Source organism: Podarcis filfolensis, assembly GCF_964270895.1.
Source record: "Podarcis filfolensis genome assembly, chromosome: 2".
Lineage (NCBI taxonomy): Eukaryota > Metazoa > Chordata > Lepidosauria > Squamata > Lacertidae > Podarcis > Podarcis filfolensis.
This window is the reverse complement of record NC_139605.1, coordinates 69,518,626-69,535,731: the sequence shown is the minus strand read 5'-3', so window position 1 is coordinate 69,535,731 and position 17,106 is coordinate 69,518,626. Positions and strand designations below refer to the sequence as shown.

The 17,106-nt window shown below is 44.4% G+C and overlaps 1 protein-coding gene across 1 annotated transcript; it reads left to right on the top strand.

Moving 5' to 3' along the window:
• Window positions 1-47: 47 nt before the first annotated feature.
• Window positions 48-16,442, top strand: SPRY4 (sprouty RTK signaling antagonist 4). Its single transcript, XM_083600192.1, has 2 exons — window positions 48-273; window positions 14,313-16,442. Exon 2 carries the CDS (start codon window positions 14,359-14,361, stop codon window positions 15,250-15,252), a length of 894 nt encoding a protein of 297 aa, XP_083456318.1. The 5' UTR covers window positions 48-273; window positions 14,313-14,358; the 3' UTR covers window positions 15,253-16,442.
• The last annotated feature ends 664 nt before the right edge of the window (window positions 16,443-17,106 follow it).

Genomic DNA, 17,106 nt, shown 5'->3' with positions numbered 1-17,106 from the left:
ATTGAGAGGACGGACATGCGCAGACGAGGGCCTTTCCCTCCCATTCATAAAATAGCCATTTTCCCAGGCAGCAGTTGTTGCAATAGCGAGGCGAAGCGGAGGGGGAAGCGGCGGCTGCTGCTGCTGCTGACAGCGCAGCACTTGTAAGTCGCTCCCGGAGAAGCCAGGGGTGCTCCGTGCCAAACTGCCCCCCTTGCACGCACAGCTCGCGAACTGTCTCGGATTTAGGATTAACTCGCCTGTTGAGAGATGATCTTGGCTGGATTATTTCAAGTAAGTAAGGAATTTCATCTTTGTGGATTTAAATGCACAGGGTGAAAGAGGGGGGAAATAATAATGCCCCGTAGGAGGAAACATTTTGCTCCCTTTCCTGGTTGACTTTTCCTGACCTTCTGCGAGGAAGGCGTGTGTCGCTCAGCCAAAATCGACCCACGTATCTCTCTCTCTCTCTCTCTCTCTTTTCTTTTTTAAAAATAAAGCCAAGTATCTCATATATATGCATATGAATGATATCTGTGATCTGATGATGATGATTGTACAATTTGGCTTGGCCATCGCCTGCTCTTCCCGTTGCCATCTGCATTTGGGCATTTAGATAAGGCATGAGTGGACGTTGTGATCCGCCTTAGAATTCTCTTCTTGTTAAATAAAAATAAAAATCTTTTAGCCGCCCCCGCTTTCCCGGTTGAGGGGGAGTTTGTCCCTTGCTCGTGTGTGCCAGAGTGGTGGCGAGGGAACCTTTCGCTGTGCAAGGGCTGGCGGAGCCCACGCGCCCCCGGCTTGACAAACGCAGCTGCCCCTGAGCGCCTTGCCGAAGGCGCTCTTCGCCTCCTTCCTCCTGCGCCTCAGCCTCGCCGGGCTGCGCAGTGGCTCCGGAGCCTCCTCTCTCTCTCTCTCCATAATAGGGCACTTTAGAAAGGCGAGCCGCTGGAGTGTCGGCTCCTGGCTGCCTGACCTTTGCTCCCTCGCGTTTTATTTCATGCAACAGCCCTGCAACGACGACTACGCCTCTCTTCCTCCAACCCCACTCCCCACCGATCTTTTTTTGCTATTTTAAAGCCTCACTTCACCTTTCTGTCCATCTTGTGATGTTGAACTTGGAGAGAAACGGGGGATCAGATCTGGAATAAAACTGCGCAGGTTGGGTGCGCCAAGGGGCTCTCTCCTGGACTTGTGCGCAGCGAACCCGGAGTGTGTGTGTGTATGTGGAGGGGAGAAAAGGAGTATGAAGAAATAAAATAGCGCCTGGCTCTCTTGCTCAGGGCCTTCTCCACCTATGGCGTAGTACAGATCTATAGGCGAGGCTGGCGTTTGTGCTGGAAGCAGCCGTGGCGTCACAGCGCCTGGCAAACCGAGAGGAGCCTAGAACCCTTCGCAGATTCTGGCCACCCAGGACCTCGAAGGCAGCAGCCCTGGTTGCTAGCGAGGAGGGCGAGCCGGCCTGTAGAGCTTGTCAGTGGGCGTGCAGAAGGGCATCACCGGGATGAATGCTACGGGGAGGGAGGAGAGGGGAGGAAATCAATCTCTTCTCCTCTCTTCTCCCCCTCCCCACCCTCATTTTTTTTCCTTGAGAGGAGAGCATGCAATGCATTGCAAGGGAGAGCCTGACGCGCCTGCAACCCAACCTTCCCATCGGGCCTGAAATGTCAATGTCAAAATCTCCTCTTGCTAAACTGAGGTGGGGGGGGGGGAATAAAGGACGGTTTGCTCAGCTGATTTCCGCTCTGAGGTGATTTTGCTAGGGAGCCTCTTTTTAGTATCTCCGAAGGATTTCGACAGAGAAAATAATTTGCAAGGGAAAGCCAGCTGTTTGCAGAGATTTCCAAGTGGGCTTCAAAGCTCCCCTTCCTCTCCCCCAACCCCTGTCCTTCAGCCTTAATTAGCATGTTCAATATTTAACATAGCTTCCATGATGTGTTTAAAAGTAGTGTCAGCTTGTGGACTGAATGGCTATGATCTCCACCACTGGCTTCCTTTTCACCAACCCACTTGTCTTCCAAACACATGCTCACACACACACACACACATATATATACACCGGTATATGAATGGTAGAAATGGTGTCTGGTGAGGGAGAGGCAGTTCTCAAGTTCTTGGAACCCTTCTGAGGATGTCTCCATTTGATAAATGTGCCGCTTTCTACAGCCTGCTGTGTCCCATTCATACTAGGAGCCCTAGTTTGATATTGACACGTTAAATAAAAGCACCTTTTAAAAGGAATGTCTCCTTCCCTGGAAGAAAAAAACAAAGCTGTGGCTAATCTTTGAAAACATAAAAAACAAAAGTGTTTCTATTGAGTAATGACTAACTCTGTTTATGCAGGATGATGTTATCTTCGGAAGCCTGTTAGCATCGGGCTTCATAAAATGGCAGCAAGGAGCCTTTTTTCTTCCATTACAATATCTAGTTTTCCTCAAGTCTGGCTCAAATTGAGCATAAAATTCATTAGAGGTATTGAGAGCACAATTTACCAGGCCTGGATTCTTGTTAGATTTGCCTCTCGCTTTTGACAGATGGGAGTGTGGAGGTTGTGGAAACCTTAAAAGGCTGCTGGAGGTTTGATCCCAAACACACTTACTCAGAAGTAAGAACCACTGAGTTCAATGTGCCTGGTAAGCGTGCTTAGGGTTGTGTACTTAGCACAGTCTCCTGTACTTTGGCATCTCAATAATTCAAAGTTTAAACAAAGCGAAACCTCAGAGATGTTTGCCAATGTGAAATCAGGTATTGCTTGGTGCGTATATTAGAGGCCAACAAAAAAGGAGTTCCCAGAGATTTGGATATCCTGCCAAAAAAAAAAAAAGGTCTAGCCGTGTTTGAGCTGAAATAATGCACAGTTGGCCATGATTCTCCAAAAGAGTTGTTCAGTCACTTCAGGATTTCACAATCGCCAGCAACCATTTGATGTCTTGCGTTGAGCACTCAGGTGCCTTTTCTCAAGGACCTCATCCTTCTGGTCTTGCTTATTTGTTTAGTTTCTCTCCAAGAAGCCAAGGCTGCTGGGCACAAGGACCACTCGATTCCCTTGATTTAGCAGGGCTTGGAAAGGGCAAAAATGGTTGGTGAAGAAATCTGATACTAGTTTGCTTTACTGTAGGGTGTTGTTTAGACCTGGTAAAATACGTGGGGTTGGAAGCAAACCTTTTAATGCATACCTGCTGATAGGTTTCAAGAAAGTGCTTTAATGTAGCTTTTTAACACTCTGGGACGTTTTGTGAAGGTGGATGCTCTATTTTCCTCCCAACCTCCCTTCCCCTTATCCCACAGTGCTTACATGTAATTTGAGTCTTGTTAACAGTGGCTCCTTTCCTACTGCTGGCCTGGTCAGTTCCTGAGAATCTGCTGCTTCCTTCCAGTGGAAGGTGAGCTGGGAAATCCTTCTGATGCCCTTTAGGGCTTTCCTGCTGTGTGATTCAGTTTTCTGCCCTTTTTATAGTCGTGTTTCAGCTTTCAAGCTCCTGTCCTCACAGTTGGAACTAGTAAAGCTAGAAGTGTCACCAGGCAACACATCACAGTGTAGTTACAGGTAGACTTTTTGGTCCAATTCAGCAGGGGCCATTTCCTCCTTAAAGGTGCATTCCCCTGGCAACTGGAAAAACAATAACTGCATGCAGCAGTATAACTCATCAGAGCTGGGAGGGATCTTGAAGGTCATCCAGCCTAAACCCGTGCTCTGTGCAGCCTGCAACTACAGCATCTCTGACAGTTGACCTTCCTTAAAAACCTCCAGAAAAGGAGAGTCCACCACTACCAGAGGCAATCAGCTCTTGGCAAGAGGACATTTCTCCTGAGCTTTCACCAAAATCTCTTCCTATTACCATTTCCATTCTAGTCCTGCCATCTGGGTTAGCAGAGTCTCCTCCATCTTCCACATGCCAGCCCTCCAGGGATATAGAAATGGCTATCATGTCTCCCCTTAACCTTCTCTTTCCCCAGGCTAACTAGAGCCAGCTCTCCAACTGTTCCTCATAGGACACACAAAGTGCTGTGCAATGCAGGGAGATGGGATGTGCTTGGAAATCCAGCTGACCTTCACGCTGGGCCCCTCTGCTTTGCTTCCAGAAGGTTTACCTGCTCAGGCATAGAAGGGAGACTGCAGTCATGACCCTATCAAGAATTGTGGCTTGTTGGAGTGACACCTGTTTGGTTGTGTGTGTGCGTTTTTAAAAAATGAACTCGCCATAGCATCTTTCTAGTTTGATTTTTCTCTGCAGCATGACAATTGCTTGACCCCTCTTGACAGGTAAGCTGTCTTCTGTTTTCATGACCGCACAAACAATTTGCACCCTGCATTTACTCAGAAAAGCAAAGAGCTTCTCTTCAGATTCTTTCCCTGTTGCCTTGCTCGTTTCCAGAAGTTCTTTTGTTCAAGAGGAATGAATACTTTCTTATTCCCTCTCGATTCCTGCCAGGCTTCTCTGGGACATTCAGCAAGAGCCGTTAAAAGTTCCACAGCTATTGTATGTTTGCTCCGTTCAGAAGGCTTCTGCTGCTCTTTCTTGACCTGTTCTTTTTTGGGGACAACTTACAAGTTCTCCAAGCTTCCCACGATTTACATTGCTTTACATTCAGAGGTACAGTGCACTCTGTTCCAAGGGCACAATCCACAATCCAACCACACTCAACGGGACTTGGAAGCCCTTAGCTGAATCATGCCTGCATGTGTTGTTCAAAACATAATTCTTGGCTAGTATCCTGCGAAATATGCTAGCTTCTTGCTATAGTTCGCTGTAAGGGGTGACCAAGATGGAAAAGCGTAGATAGGATGATGAGCCAGTGTGGTGTAGAGCTTAGAGCACTGGGCTAGAAAGACCCAGGTTCAAATCTGCACCCAGCAATGTCCTTCACATTGGGTCACTCACTGTCTCTGCATAATCTACCTCACAGGGTTGTTGTGAAGGTTAAACAGAGTGGGGGGGGAGAGCCATGTATGCCGTCTTGAGCTTCTTGGAGGAAAGGTGGGATATAAATGGAGATAATAATAATAATAAGACTTAATTAGACAGTCCACCCCTTTTTATTATGAATATGCAATAATGTCTCCTGAGCTTCTGGAGGAGGCCAAAGGGCTGGTTTCCAGAGAAATCAATCTTCTATGTGAATGTGCACTCATTTTAGACTATACATTTAATATCCTCTGCCATTCAATTGGCTCTCCTACTATCTGCTTGGAAGTGAATCCCATTCTGTTGCACGGTATTTACCCCCAAGTATGGGTGCAAGGAAGTGCAGCCTTACTTCAGTACTTTGACCTTCCTGGAAGAAAAAGGTGGTAAGAAGAAATCCAGGGCAGTCCCATAGCAGTTTCTATGGTGTTCAGAGTCCCATTTTGGTGAGCTGTTGAGCGGAAGGTAACTGCATGGAGTGGGTGGACTGATGCGTTCCTGGAGGAAGGTTCTTATTTCAAAAATCCATCTCAGACCACTGAGTGCTCCATCCATTCTGAGATGTTATCACAGCCTGATCTGCCTGAGATGTTCTCATTTGTACTTCCCCTGGCATAAGAGTGGGTGAATTTCCTCGTGATCTCTGAGCTTTGGTGTTCTCTGCCACAATTTAGAATTATACAACTCTAGAGTTAGAAGGGATCTCAAGGATCATCTAGTGTAGTATAACGTAAGTTAACTCTGCTGGATCAGGCCATTGCAGGCCCATCTAGTCCAGCATCCTGTTCTCACAGTGACTCATGGGAAACCTGCTAGCTGGGCCTGAACACAAGCGCAGGCTCCACTCCTATAGTTTCCAGCAACTGGTTTTCAGAAGGATTGCTGCCTCCAACCATAGAGGCAGATTTCCATACATACAACAAATGAATTGCACTAGAGCCATCCGGAGCCTTGGGCATTTCAGGATGACAGTCCTTTTTATTTCAATGGGCATCTCAAAGCAGTGCATAGCCTACTAGCTACCACTGTTGCACACTCAGTGTGTCTCAATAGTACACATATGCAGAAGACCCACGTAAACGAATCAAGACTCCAGGGCAGTGTGCCTGATGGGTTCCATCATTTTTGTAACTTTCCTATTGTCATCCCCCCTCCCCTTTTCCCCCTTTTGAGGTCTGGACGTCTGCAGAGGCTTTTTTATTTATTCCTAGCTCTCTTTCAGGGAACTCAAGGCATCGACACAATCTCTCCCATTTTATCCTCGCAACAGCCTTGTGGAGTAGATTCAGCTGAGAAGTAACAACTAGCCCAAGGTCACTCAGTGAGATTCATGGCTGAGCGCATATCTGAACCCAGGTCTCCCGTGTCCTAGCGCTACGTTGACTCTTGGCTAACGGTCCATTTGTAGTTTTAAACTTTTTAAAATTTAAAGCATTCCCCCCACCCACCCATAGCAGCTTCTGGAATACCAATAATAAGACAGACTTACAATTTAAATGGCATGTCACAAAAGTAAAAGGGGTTTGGAGGGAGGAAAAAACAGACTTAAGGGCTAGTCCTTTTTTTGTTAAGTTCTTGGAATGACCTGCTGGAACAGAAAGACCTCAAGGAGAGGAGGTGCTGAAATTTGCTGGTTTATCAGGTGAGCTGTTGCAGCTCCTGCATCCCTGTAGCCTGACCAGGTAGCTGCTGCTAAGTGACAATTGATGGAGGAGCCCGACAATGTCAGTAGTGGTGGAACACGCTACCCTTCTGTTCTTATTGCACCATGTATTCATAGGCCTGGGAGCACCAAATACTTTAGCATTCTTGAAGCTAAGGAGGTGTGAACTAGACCCTTGCCTGTATGGGGGTGGGGGAGATACCTCATGTAAGTCTTTCTAAAGGAAGTATAGGGTAAATAATGAAAAGGACTATGGATTCTATCCTCTCACCTCACCCCACCCCACCGCCCCTTATAGGCTAATGAAGAGTTACGTGTTTGTAATCAGAATATATTGTTGGCTTCCCCTGAACCAAGGATTTTATTGGATGTATAGAACACAGGAAAAATACAAACAACTAATCTTCCCCCATCCCTCTTTCTTCAGAGAATATATTATTGGCTTTGGTACAATTTGGAGAGGATTTAGGTCATCTGCGACTGACAAACCTAATATAGTAAAAGATCCTGCTTTGTTTCCTTCCTATGACACAGTAAATCTTGAGGCCATCAAATCACGTTTTTCAGCAAGAAAATGTGGGTAAAATGGGAAAACAAGGATTTTAAACAGAACATCTTCTCCAAGTGCTACAGGTTTTGCGGGAGGAAATCCAAACAGGCAGCTCTGTTCAAAAAATAGCAACTACATGTATTATTAAATGTATTTACCACTTATACAGTCGTACCTTGGTTTTCGAACAGAATGCGTTCCAGAAGTCTGTTCAACTTCCGAAACATTCAGAAACAAAGGTGTGGCTTCTGATTGGCTGCAGGAGTGTCCTGCAGCCAATCAGAAGTCATAGAAGTCATGCCGGACATTCAGCTTCCAAGGTAAAGTTTGCAAACTGGAACACCTGCTTCCGGGTTTGCGACATTTGAGTTCCAAGTTGTTCATGAACTAAGCCATTTGAAAACCAAGATACGACTTTATAACTATGTAATCAGTTTACAACTATGAAATCAATATATAATTAAAATACACAACAACAATTCTACCAGGTCACTAAAACATCCTTAATTAAGTTATACAACAAAACAAGCAATTAAAAAGCATGCCAGTCATAGTGAATATTTTCTCACAAGGCATTTTGGTTTTATTCTTTATTTGTTGTAACTGGTCTAATTCTGTTCTTTAAAGTTTATTTTTTAAGGAAAAAACATGGCCATTAAAACAGTTAAAACCAAAACCAAAAAAAAAAACAGTTAAAGTAATAGAATCATTTCTGGACTCCTGTTTATAGTGCTACTTGTACTGATTTCATTTCTTAGGGACAGGATCCTTTCTCTTCTAGGTGTACTAGGATTCCATTTTCAATCAAGTTTCATTTTAAATCAGTGAGACTTGCATTGGAATACTTAAGGGCAGACAGATGTGGTCTGAAACACTTCTAGAATCTTGGGTCGCATTTCAAAAGGGGGCAAGCGTTGAACTTGACAAGCTCAGGCTGAAGCTGAGTGTGTGCTTGATTGAAATCCTGAGGTGAAAAAGTAAGTATACATAGCAGTGGCAAAGTCTGGAGAAGTGACTCAAGGTGCTAATGATTTCGATGGCGGCTGGTGTACTCTGTCCTTTCTTGCCCCATTGCACTGATGAACAATCCATTGACGACCCCCAAAGCAAGTTTGAATCACGGAATCCAAGTGCTAGTGATTTAAAAATAGGTGGCCATGTGGTCCCTTGCAATAGCTATGCCATCCCTAAAGCTGCAGGAGCGGATGAGAAGTGAAGTGCTTGTGATTTACTCCCATGCACCTCCCATGCACACTCACCTTTAAACCATAGTTAGGTTTAACAGTGGTCTAAAGGGATGCTTGAGCAATGTGTGTATACAAATAGATCTTTATAAAGGCTTTAATATGCCACTGCACTGTATGGCCCTGTTGAAGAACTCTTTTAAAACATTTCACTAGTTCTCAACTTGTGCTCTATACCTTTCAGTGTCTGAGACCTATGTGCCTAGCCAGGGACACAGTTTTGTCTCCTGCATCACACATAGAGCCCAAGAGCTCTGCCAGACCTTGCAAGGTGACCTAAAACACTCAGAACCTGCAAGCGATGTTAAATCTGCTTCCTCTGACTTACCAGATCAGCAAACAAATGTTTAGCTAGCAATAATGCAGTTTTCAGTATGCCAGGATTTAGAATTCCTGAATAAAGCTGGGGGCTTCCAGCTGAGCTGAAACATGCAGGTGGTGAAAATGTCTAGTTTGTACTTTATATTGGAAAAGCTTATTCCACCTACATGAACATTTTATTTATCTTTTTTATTGTCTTTAAAGGAGGACCTGTAATGTCTTCTATCTTATGCATCCCTTTCTGTCTTTGATGTTTCCCCACATCGGGCATGAACTGTTAGTGCCCATCTTAACACTAGATCGTTGCACTCAATGTCCTGAAAGTATCTGATGTAGTTGCATCTCTTGAAGCTAAGCTGGTGCAGAATGTTCTTGAATGGGAAAAGAACACATGACTGACACCCCCTCACCCCCAAAACCACTCAGGTCAGTTTGGAGAGTTGAGTGGAATTCAGATGCAGCCTCATAAAACAATGCATTACATTTAAAATTTGAGTTGAAATGACACACCTTGTGGACAAATTTCAAGGATCTACACTGAAAGTTGCTGAGCAAATGGAAAGACTTAATTTTAAGAAACTGGATGTATATTTGTTGCGTAGGGAGTAATTTGCTGTTTTTTTCGTTGTCCATAGGCTGCAATGCTTCTTAGTTCAGGGCCATTTCAAATGTGCAAGAATAGCATGAGGTTCAGTTCTCCAGAGTGCTGGTGGAGAATTGTATGTCTGAGCATTCAGTGCTTTAAAAAAAGCAGGAAAAGATCTCTGCATGTAAAAAGCTAGCAAGTCAGGAAGAAGGCAAGGAGAAACGCACTCTGAGCTTTCCAAGTGAAGCAGGAAAATGTTTTAGCGGGAAACATTCAAATACGTATTCTCCCACTTGCCTTCTAAAGTGATATAGTTTAGAATGAAGAATGACACATGGTTGCTGCATATTTGAAATTTAGTTATAGATGACTGTTCTGAAAACCCAATGTGCTGAGGTGGTGGTGAATAGATCTAACTATTTCAATATCTTGTCAGCCAGAGCTCTATCTGCAGTTCACCTATACATTTTGTTTCAAAAGCTATAAAATAAAAATATATTTTCTGTCCCAGTTGAAGTTATACGCTCAACCTTTAAAATCTGGGCTGGTGATTCCATCAACACTGAAATAAAGGGCAACTGGTGGGCTTGCTTAACCTCAATCCTTTTATATATTTCTGTCAGCATTTGAACCATCAACAATCAAGGCTGAAAACTACCGTAGCTCCTCAATGAAAAAAAAATCATGTTTCTAAGCTGTATAGCATAGCTCCCTAAGCTCTGTTATGGCTAATACATTCCAACCTTCAGCAAATACTGCTGACATTGGGCCTTTGAACAAAAAGAAAATGCAATTTTCCCTGAATCCATGCATATTGACAGGTTTTAGTTGTGTGTGTATGTTTTTAGATCTAGCATATTTCTTTTACAGGTTTCAAAAATTCCTAACTTTAAAAGATTAATTGACAACAAATGGGGTGCTTGTTGTTTTTTAAAGGATAATAATAATAATAATAATAATAATAATAATAATAATAATAGGTGTTTGACTTTTCCTCAAAATATTGTTAAAATCTGACATTGGCATGCAGTTCAGTGCCACCAGAAATCTAGAGATAATGTCTATCTTGTTCTTGGGCACATGTTGTTACCAAGCTTCCAGTATAGTGAGACCTAAACCAGAAAATTAAAGTACAATATGTCCTGACCATGGATGGAGGTTCCTCAGCTCAGTTTCATTTTAAACCTCTGCTCTGGCCCCATGTCAGAGTTGAGGAACCCTGCAGTCTAGAAGACCCCACCAAGTCATGCTGCTGTTGTGCAGGATTATTGTTCCTCGCAGAAGGTCATGAAAATTAATTTTATTCTTAGGGTTTTTTTCTCATATTCACACCGGTATGTCACAAAGGACTCCTCCAGATGTCCTTTTAATTGCACATTCATGAGGATTTGTGCTCCTGATGCACCTTCAAAAGTGTCAGGGTGGTCCCATGGTGTGGTTCCAGTCTGTGCGTACCCTGTAGCATCCTGCTGAAATCCTGTAACTCTTTATACAGCAAAGGTTCTGGCTTATTTTTGCTCCACATTTGTTGCACTGTAGCCCCTCCAGAGAGCAAGAATGTGCGGAGGAATCATAATCACCCCTAAATTTGTAGGAGTTGTACTTGTTGAGGATTAGCTAAGAATGTCATCTGTGCTTGTTGCTGCTACTGCAACAGCATGGCCACCATTCTGTAGAGAGGCATAAAATTCCCTATCCAGGATCAAACTCAGGAGAAACTGCCAGTTTGTGGTAGAAACCTATCATGCTCAGCACTGATTGGCCAGTGCTTGCAGCATCAGAAACCCACCAACCTTGGGGACTTGTTTTGGGTAGCTCTTTAAAATGTACTTTCTTCTTTTATAAAATAAAAAGGGCCAAATAAATGTTTAAATAAATTAATCCTACTATAATTTAAAAACAAAATAGCTGGAAAGCCTGGCTGAGGATTTTGGGAGAAGGGGTGAGGTAGACAACTGCGATCAACATTATAATTGCTGAAAAGCACATCTGCTCCAATGCATTTTGAAATGGAGAAGGGGGCAAAGGAGGAAGGCGGACTCCACAAGCCAAAAAAAGATGAGCTCTGTTTTTAAAAGTTTATTTGTTTAACAGGGGTAGGCAACCTAAGGCCCTGGGGCTGAATGCGGCCCAATCGCTTTCTCAATCTGGTCCACAGACGGTCTGGGAATCAGCGTGTTTTTACATAAGTAGAATGTGTCCTTTTATTTAAAATGCATCTCTGGGTTATTTGTGGGGCATAGGAATTCGTTCATTCCCCCCCCCAAAAAAATATAGTATGGACCCCCACAAGGTCTGAGGGACAGTGGACCGGCCCATGGCTAAAAAAGGTTGCTGACCCCTGGTTTAACTCTGTGGACTGTGAGCCAAAATCGAGCCAGAGTAAAGCACTGCAAGTCCCACTGATTTCATGGGGAAGAGTGTTTAAGTACATGCTTTCCTATCTAAAATAAATGAGATTTTAAAAAGCATAGGGCTGCAATCCTAGATGCATGTGAGGCCCATTGAACCCCATGGGACTTATTTCTGAGTAGATTGCATATAGGATTTCACTGTTACTCTAAATGTGCTGTGTGTCTGTGTCTATATTTGGTCTTTTGGGTTATTTTTTTCTCTGTGCGTTACTTCTGATGAGGCGCACTGTGCCAGTCCTCACATTTTTCTCTGGGTTTCTGAAGCTCTAGTTTTCCTCCTCTAATTGTCTCTCTCTCTCAGTCCTTCTACGGATTTTAAGAGCCTCCCCTCTCACCCTTAGCTAGGAATGGTTTTGGTCGGCTGCTTCTTTAAATTGTTCTTTTAAAAAGATAATTAATAAATAATATAAAGGTCACAGTGAGGAAGTGGCAGCTCCACCAGAAAACAATGTGTACTCTCTAAATTTGAACCAAGCCATTTCCGCTCTTTGATTTAAGTTTAGTTGCTTCCTGTGGTTTCATGTCCTGCCCTCCAGTTGAATCTCTGGATGGGCTCCAGTATAAATTGCACTCTTCCAATGAAATTAGAGACTAGCAATAGATGGGTCAGCTAGTAAACAGCATTTAAACCAAATACTATGCTGCTTGGTGTTTGGATGAAAAATAGTCTGAATATTTGAAAGGATTTTGTGCCCTCTACTCCGATTTTCAGCTAGGTCACTAAACTTTGTTTTCATCCATCCTCTCTGAAGTTATTTTTTACCTTCTGTTACTTTTCTAGCCCTACGTCGGGGACTAGTAATAATGATTTTAGAAACTGAAACTAAGAAATCTGCTTTTAAGAAATTTGTATTCTGGTTACTGTTACTACTGGGAAGAGAAAGGTGAAAATGCAGAAAGCGTTGGCAGTTCAAAAACTTAATGCTAAATCACACCTTACAAAACTTGCACTCCCTTATGCACCACTCCCTGCTTCTCCTTCAGCACAGTCACAAGTAGGAGACCAGAAGCTTTTGCTTTTATTTTAGATTTACCATACTTCAGCTTTCAGGCTTCATGCAATCTCAGCTATGCCTTGTTGAAACAAGCCAACTTCAAACCATTGTTTATGAAGCTAACTTGCTTCAACAAAGCATAGTTAAAGCTAATCTCAGTTTAGGGTTTGGACATAGCAGTAAATTGTGGATAATCTATAATGGAAGTGGAAGTTTCCAATATGTGTTGGAGGAAAGGAGGGACAATATTGCGTGAAGATGCAGCTGTGTCCTAGTCAAGAATTTACCGATCTGAAAGTAATGGATGCTTGAGGAATGTAAGTACCCATTATATAATTGCTCCAAATCTGTGCACCGTTCTGACTCTTAAGAGCAAATGGGCCAGAGCCGAAGTAAAAACGAGTTGCAAAATTGCTTATTGCTTCTGATCATTTGTTATACTTAAGTGAATATTTGGGGTGTGAGTTCATATGTGATTTCCACATATCAGAAGAAATGTTGAAAACTGCTGCTGTAAGCATTAGGGTGGTGTGTGTGTTCTTAGTTTTCTTTCCTGAGTGGATTAATAACCAACCTTTCTAACCCTAATGTTCAGGATGAGTGTATTTCATGATAAGATGGCAAAGCCTGACCAGGCTTTTAGGGAATAGTTTTATTTCATAGTTCACAAATTAAAGGTCGTCATCCCCCCATTTTGTATGGGTGCATATTTTAAATATCTGCTTTTAATTTGTTGGTCTGAAACTATTTGGCTCTCCAGGTAAAGAACGGAAAGAGTGTGACACCATCTAATTCTAGGCATGTGCAAAGACACCCCAACAGGTCTGAGTGTTCCTCTTTCTCCATGACTAGTTAGGCAGTTCAATCCCTGAAGTGGGGGAAAGTGGGTAGATAATGCTGTGTTTTTTAAAGCTAGTGTTTATAAACCCAGTTCCAGCAGTGGGCAAGACTGAACAGTGTTCAGAATGAACATGTGGTCTCTTTATGGATGGTCACTAGGCTTTTTGCTGGATTGGTTGCCTTGGTGTGTTTGTGTGCATGAGTGATTTGAGCGGGGGGGGGGAGAGACTTCACAAAGATAAGTAGTACATATCTAAAAGCAGGTGTATTCACTTATTTAAGATATTTCTGTACGGTTTTTCAGGTGGCCCTCACAAAATGGTTTACATGAAATGCTTCCAACAATAGGCATCAAAGTTCAGTAACATTCCATTTTTCGCCACGGCAGCAAACCCCAGGAGTGTCACTTGAGCTCTCGCAGCCATCCCTCCCAGAATGCCTCGCTCTGAAGAAGGACCTCCATGGCCCTTCTTGAAAAACGGGAGGAAGTGATGGAGGAAGAGAGCCTTGCTGGGCAGGTGGTGGTGGCAGTCGCAGCAGGGCCCTCTAGCGGAAGGCCTGGCCTTGCCCTTTGTGGTGGCAAAGCATCGCTTGGAATGCCACCACAATACACGTAACATGGTCTGTGTTACCATCGCTTCCACAGGGATGGCACTACAAAGAGTTACACTGCAACTGGCTCTTTGACCAGTGCTGGCATGGGAACAGCTGAAGCAATTAGGCTTCGTTGGAACTGTGACAGCAACAGCTAATGTCTGAACGCTTCCCCCCCCCCCCTTCCTTCCTTTCTCCCTTTCCCTCAATCTCTTTCAGGACACTTAAAAGCCGCGTTTCTCGGTGCTGAAGGACAGCCTGAGCAATGGAGCCTCGGACGCCTCACAGCATTACTGGGGTTCCCAATTCCACCGTGGTGGTCCAGCCTCTCCTGGACAGCCGCATCCCCTACGGCAGGCTGCAGCATCCTCTGACCATCCTTCCAATTGACCAAATGAAGACCACGCACCTGGAGAACGACTACATAGACAACCCCACCCTGGCCCAACTGGCTGCTCAGAAACATCCCCGGGGCCACCACGAGCCCGCCCACCCCCCGCGATGTGAGCAGGACATCACCCACCCGTGGATCTCTTTCAGCGGGCGGCCCAGTTCCATCAGCAGTAGCAGCAGCACATCTTCGGATCAGAGGCTTTTGGATCACATGGTTCCAGCCCCGGTAGCAGACCAGTCCTCCCCGAGGGCTGTCCGGATACAGCCCAAGGCGATTAATTGCAAGCCCTTGGACCTGAAGGGACCTGCTTCTCAGGAGATGGACAAGCACTTTTTGCTGTGTGAAGCCTGTGGGAAATGCAAATGCAAGGAGTGCGCCCTGCCCAGGACTTTGCCCTCCTGCTGGGTGTGCAACCAGGAGTGCCTGTGCTCGGCTCAGAACCTGGTCAACTACTCCACCTGCATGTGTCTGGTGAAGGGCGTCTTCTACCACTGTACCAACGAGGACGACGAGGGCTCTTGCGCAGACCACCCCTGCTCCTGCTCGCATTCGAACTGCTGCGCTCGCTGGTCTTTCATGAGCGCCCTCTCTCTGGTTCTGCCTTGCTTGCTGTGCTACCTGCCGGCCACCGGCTGCGTGAAGCTGTCGCAGCGATGCTACGACCAAGTGAGTCGGCCTGGATGCCGGTGCAAAAACACAAACAGTGTGATTTGCAAAGCATCACCTGAAGGGAAAGTTGGCAGCAGGCCAGGGAAGCCATTTTGATCTCTGGAGTGAGGAGGAGGGGCGGGTGGGGGTGAGAAGTGCCGAAAAACAACAGGAAAGGGAGTTTCATAACCTGCGTTGCGAGTGTAACGTGTCAGCCTTTTGCTTTCAACAAACGAAGGGAAATGTCTCTTTCCAGGAACTGAAGCACTTTGGGATTATTCAGGGGGTTGTGGAAGTGGTGATCTGTACTTATTATGCAGTAGGGATCTGAAGGATCTTTCTGAATATATATTTTTTTTTGCAGAGCAAAGGCAGAAATCTACTAGATAGGGCAATCTGAAGACTGCTTCTGTTCATTTCTTAGTCTTGGCTGCTTGCTAAGTCTACATACCACAAGAATAATTAACAGATGGGATTGGCAGGTACATCAACAGCTGAAACAGGGTTCTTATTCCTAGAAGGTGATATCCATTTCAGCCCCCTCCCCCACACTACTCCAACCTTTTATTTATTACCTGTAGACCACTGGCAATCGAGAGTTAATGTTCTCAACACTTTAGTAGGGACCCTGCCCAACCCCTCAATATCCGCCCCCCCCTTTAAGGCAGTTATTGAAAAAGATCCTTCTATCCATTCCCTAAGTCCTTTTCAGTCAGCCTCCATGGGCCGAAATGATAGAACTTGATAGGCAGAAATCAGCAAATGCTACTTTTTTACAGCACGGAGAGGATGTTGCCCTTAGCTGATTGATGCATATCAAGCTACAGTTGAGGCACAGATGGAAAAGTGGTCAACCCCACCAGTTTCCTCCTCTTAAGGCCATTTTATTCTTTGTTGCTCTCTCTCTCTCTCTTTTGTTGGCTTCATTGAGTGTATACAAAGACTGCATCTTGCCTAGGGACATGATCTGTCCCTCATTTAACATCAGTTGGATGCTATTGGTGTGTGTGCCCCCCCCCCCAACGATTTTGCCAGTGACAGGAAGATCTCTGACCTGCAATCACTGATATGGAGATAATCCACTGCCTTCAGTAAGGCTACTCTTTGAGGTTTTGATTCTTGAAGTGCACAGGCAGCCCTGGCAGCTAAAATCCTGTTCTCTGAGCAAAGCTTCCAGTAACAGGAGTGCTTGAGAGACGAGGCCCCTTTTCAGCCACGTGTTTCAGATGCATTTGCTTCTGAGCACACATTTAACACCAATAAATTACTTTGCCTAATCAAATGGCACATTTAGGGTATCACACAACGAGATCTTGCTAAGGCGAAGAAAAGAAGAAAAAAAGGCTTTGAAGGCACCAATATCATAAACCCTCCAATGTCCAATTGTGGCAGCCCTCCTCTCCTTGAAATAAACTATGTTCAGCTTAATTGAGCTACACATTAGTACTTACAGCATATGAGCCTAAACCAGCCTTTGGCAACCTGGTGCCCTCCAGATGTTGGCTGGGATTGATGGGTGTTGTGGTCCAACAACATGTGGAGGGCACCAGGTTGGTGAAAGCTAAGCTAAGAAATCACCTTATCCCTACATTACCCTTCTTCCACCTTGCACTCACAGGGCCAATGCAAACTGAGCACAATTCATTTGCATATATGTGGGATGGGTACACACACACACACACACACACACACACACACAGTGTATCAGTGCAACCCCAAGCTCACATGAAAGGTGGATTTGGTTTTGGCCAAATGACATTTGCTCAGTATTTAAATTCTCACTTTTATTGCTGCTGCTCAACTTTTGTCTCCTGTAAAATAACATTATCTTAGTAAATACAGAGGAATTTCTTTTAAAAAGGAAAAGAATAAGTCTATTTTAGCATTAAGTACTTTTAGAGGAGCATGTGGAAGCTTAGAGGTGAATATTTGTTACAAACTGCCCATGATTTTCAGTAGCCGAGTTTTCCG